Source organism: Triticum aestivum, chromosome 1A, assembly GCF_018294505.1.
Source record: "Triticum aestivum cultivar Chinese Spring chromosome 1A, IWGSC CS RefSeq v2.1, whole genome shotgun sequence".
Lineage (NCBI taxonomy): Eukaryota > Viridiplantae > Streptophyta > Magnoliopsida > Poales > Poaceae > Triticum > Triticum aestivum.
The window spans coordinates 499,004,124-499,007,853 of record NC_057794.1 but is presented as its reverse complement, the minus strand read 5'-3'; the positions used below and the strand labels follow the sequence as shown (position 1 = coordinate 499,007,853).

Below are 3,730 nucleotides of genomic sequence, written 5' to 3'. Positions count from 1 at the left end.
TTTAGAATTTTTTAATCATTGAAACATTTTTTTCTTGGATTTTTTTAAGAAGAACTTCATGTAGCCCGAGCACAAAAAGGCATTTCTGCGCCAAAACCTGTCAACATGGCAGGATCTAAGGGCTGGCTGCAGCTATGTGCGTGCTGTGCTGGGCTGTCCTGGCCCGAACTGGCCGGGGAGACGCTGGAACAGGTCTAAACAGGGACAGAGCGGCAACGGCGGCGAGACAGACACACGCTGCATACCTGCTTCCGGCCATTTCTCGGCACCGCTCCTTCGCCCCGCCATGCGCGGCGCTACCTATAAATCCCTGCCACGGCGCCCCCTCCTCACCCCGAAGCTCCCCGGTTGACCTCCCCGGTCTCCACATCCTTCTCCACACCGTCCTCCACCCCTCCCACAACCAGGGGACGTCTTCCATGGCATCCTCATAGACCACCCACCTATCCCGCCGCCCGCAACTCCTACATTACAAATCCTTCAAGGTACGCACGCACGCAGCCTGCAAATCGTCGTCGGATGCATGCAGTTTCCGATCAATTCATTCGAATGTGTTGGTATTTTGTGATGCAGAGAGCAGAACTTGATATATAGCGCTCGCCAGTCCGCCCAGCTAGCCCGCCCGCCTGCCACCGATCTTGGTTTTCATGACGACGACGATGACAATGCGCCGGACGGCGGCGGGGGGCGTCCTCCTGCTGGCGCTGCTGCTGCTGTCCACGACGGTGGCCCGGGCCGAGGACCCGTACGTGTTCATGGAGTGGCACGTGACGTACGGCACCAAGAACATCGTGGGCACGCCGCAGAAGGTGATCCTCATCAACGACGAGTTCCCGGGCCCCCGGATCAACTGCTCCTCCAACAACAACATCGTCATCAACGTCTTCAACCAGCTGGACCAGCCGCTGCTCTTCACCTGGAACGGCATCCAGCACCGCAAGAACTCGTGGCAGGACGGCCTCCCGGGCACCAACTGCCCCGTCGCCCCCGGCACCAACTACACCTACCACTGGCAGCCCAAGGACCAGATCGGCACCTTCTTCTACTTCCCCTCCATCGGCATGCAGCGCGTCGTCGGCGGCTTCGGCCTCATCAGCGTCGTCAGCCGCCTGCTCATCCCGGTCCCCTACGACCCGCCCGCCGACGACCTGCAGGTCCTCATCGGCGACTGGTTCACCAAGGACCACGCCGTCATGGCCGGCCTCCTCGACGCCGGCCGCAGCATCGGCCGCCCCGCGGGCGTGCTCATCAACGGCAGGGGCGGCAAGGAGGCGGCCAACCCGCCCATGTTCACCTGGGAGGCCGCCAAGACGTACCAGCTCCGCATCTGCAACGTCGGCATCAAGTCGTCGCTCAACTTCCGCATCCAGGGCCACGACATGAAGCTCGTCGAGATGGACGGCTCCCACACGATACAGGGCCTGTACGAGTCGCTCGACGTGCACGTGGGCCAGTGCATGTCCGTCCTCGTCGACGCCGACCAGAAGCCCGCGGACTACCTCATGGTGGCCTCCACCAGGTTCATGGCCGGCCCCAGCTCCGTCTCCGCCGTCATCCGCTACGCCGGCTCCAACACCCCGCCGGCGGCTAACGTCCCGGAGCCGCCGGCCGGCTGGGCCTGGTCGATCAACCAGTGGAGGTCCTTCCGGTGGAACCTGACGGCCAGCGCGGCGCGTCCCAACCCGCAGGGGTCCTACCACTACGGGCAGATCAACATCACCCGCACCATCAAGCTCATGGTCACCCGCGGCCATGTCGAGGGCAAGCTCAGGTACGGCTTCAACGGCGTGTCCCACGTGGACGGCGACACACCCCTGAAGCTCGCCGAGTACTTCAACGTCAGCGACCAGGTGTTCCATTACAACCAAATGGGCGACGAACCCCCTGCCGTGAACGGCCCCATGCACGTCGTGCCCAACGTCATCACCGCCGAGTTCCGCACCTTCATCGAGGTCGTCTTCGAGAACCCCGAGAAGAGCATGGACTCCGTCCACATCGACGGCTACGCCTTCTTCGCCGTCGGGTAACCCTAAGTTCTTGTGCTCAGGCATGCATTGCATGTACGGGCGGCGGCGCTGATGGAATTAATGGAAATGGAGTTGATGCATGTGGGTATTGCAGGATGGGGCCGGGGAAGTGGACGGCGGCGGAGAGGAAGACGTACAACCTGCTGGACGCGGTGAGCAGGCACACGATCCAGGTGTACCCGCGGTCGTGGTCGGCGGTGATGCTGACGTTCGACAACGCGGGGATGTGGAACGTGAGGACCAACCTGTGGGAGAGGCACTACCTCGGGGAGCAGCTCTACATGAGCGTCGTCTCGCCGGCGAGGTCGCTGCGCGACGAGTACAACATGCCAGAGAACGCCCTCCGCTGCGGCAAGGTCGTCGGCCTGCCGCTGCCGCCGTCCTACCTCCCCGCCTGAAGCCCTGACCCAGTTAATTAATCCATTGACAGATATGAAATTAAATGATTGATGTACACGAGGAGGTCTAGCTAGGCCGCCAGGATGAGTTTGTTTCCGTTATTGTATGTATGTATGTATGTATGTGTGTACGTACTCCATTCTTGTGTGTTGTGTAATTGTGTTACTGTTGTTGTCGTTCTTGGCGATCGATTTTTTTTTTTTTTGCTTTGGTGGAATATATGATTAAGCATGGGGGCTAGTTTGCCCCTCTCAAAAGAACAAAGACAGAAGAAACATAGACTACCTTGGAAAGAAAATTAGGGCGTGTTTGTTTTCACTTTAGAACAGTAGTCGCATTGCATACCCTTCTCAACCCAGACTGATTGAGGAAAAACAGGCCCTAATACGCGATATGCAACTTATTTGGTTGCCTGCATCTCTAGTCCCTGCATTAGGTAATACGTAAGTGCACTTTGTTTGGTTGGCTGCATTGGCCCTAGCGGCACATGAACACGGTGTTTGGTTGCATACGGCGTACATGTTGTGCTTACCTTATATCCTAGTTGATGAGCTTACCCACAATGATCACACCTAGCACACCAACGCCACAACACAGCAATGGTGATGAACTGGGCGAAGATGATGAAGTTCTTCAGCTTCAGGCCGAACTGACGATCCACCTTAGCAATTTCCACTTTGACAACTCCAACCTTGGCACTGTCGACACTGCTGCCTCCGTGCTTTCGCACCCAGGCGGAGTAAGCTTGTTCTGTTTCCTGCCTAGTCTTGAACCCTCTATAGTTGTTGTTGCTATACGATGCCACTTATGCATTGGCTTCTTCCCATGAACTATAAACCCCTGAAACCTCATCGATGAACACGGCATACCACTTGCCCTAGCAATGCACAAGAGCAAGAGTTGAAGCAGCAAATCAATGGAGCACAAGTAGCAAGCAAAGTAGCACACAAATAACAATGGAGCAGAAGAGAAGTAAAGCATGCATGATCATACGACATAGCAAGTTCAACCTAGCACTACCTTGGTGTTAACCTACCACCACATCCAAAAGAGGGCATCGTCCTACCACCGCAAGTTCACCATCAGCGTGAGGGGTTAGTATATACCACCTCACCAAAATATACAGACCATCAAATAGTTTTTGAGCCCTTGCTACACAAAATGTACGTCGCCATCGTCATCATCGTCGTCGTCGCCACCGCCTTCACCGTCGGGGATCATGCACACTCGCAGGCAGCACTACTCTAGTAGTAGTGCTTGCCGAGCCAGCTCCTGACCCACAGCACCTTGTGAGCGTCGGCCAT

The 3,730-nt window shown here is 56.9% G+C and overlaps 1 protein-coding gene across 1 annotated transcript; it reads left to right on the top strand.

Moving 5' to 3' along the window:
- The first annotated feature begins 336 nt into the window (after positions 1-336).
- LOC123160095 (L-ascorbate oxidase homolog) lies at positions 337-2,630 on the top strand. The gene is made up of 3 exons (XM_044577947.1): positions 337-485; positions 574-2,023; positions 2,122-2,630. Exons 2-3 carry the CDS (start codon positions 648-650, stop codon positions 2,423-2,425), a joined length of 1,680 nt encoding a protein of 559 aa, XP_044433882.1. The 5' UTR covers positions 337-485; positions 574-647; the 3' UTR covers positions 2,426-2,630.
- Positions 2,631-3,730: the final 1,100 nt, after the last annotated feature.

Coding starts and splice junctions, on each gene's coding strand:
- LOC123160095 (XM_044577947.1), top strand. CDS start 648: ATGACGACGACGATGACAATGCGCCGGACGGCGGCGGGGGGCGTCCTC. Junction 2,024..2,121: donor TACGCCTTCTTCGCCGTCGG/GTAACCCTAAGT, acceptor TGGGTATTGCAG/GATGGGGCCGGGGAAGTGGA.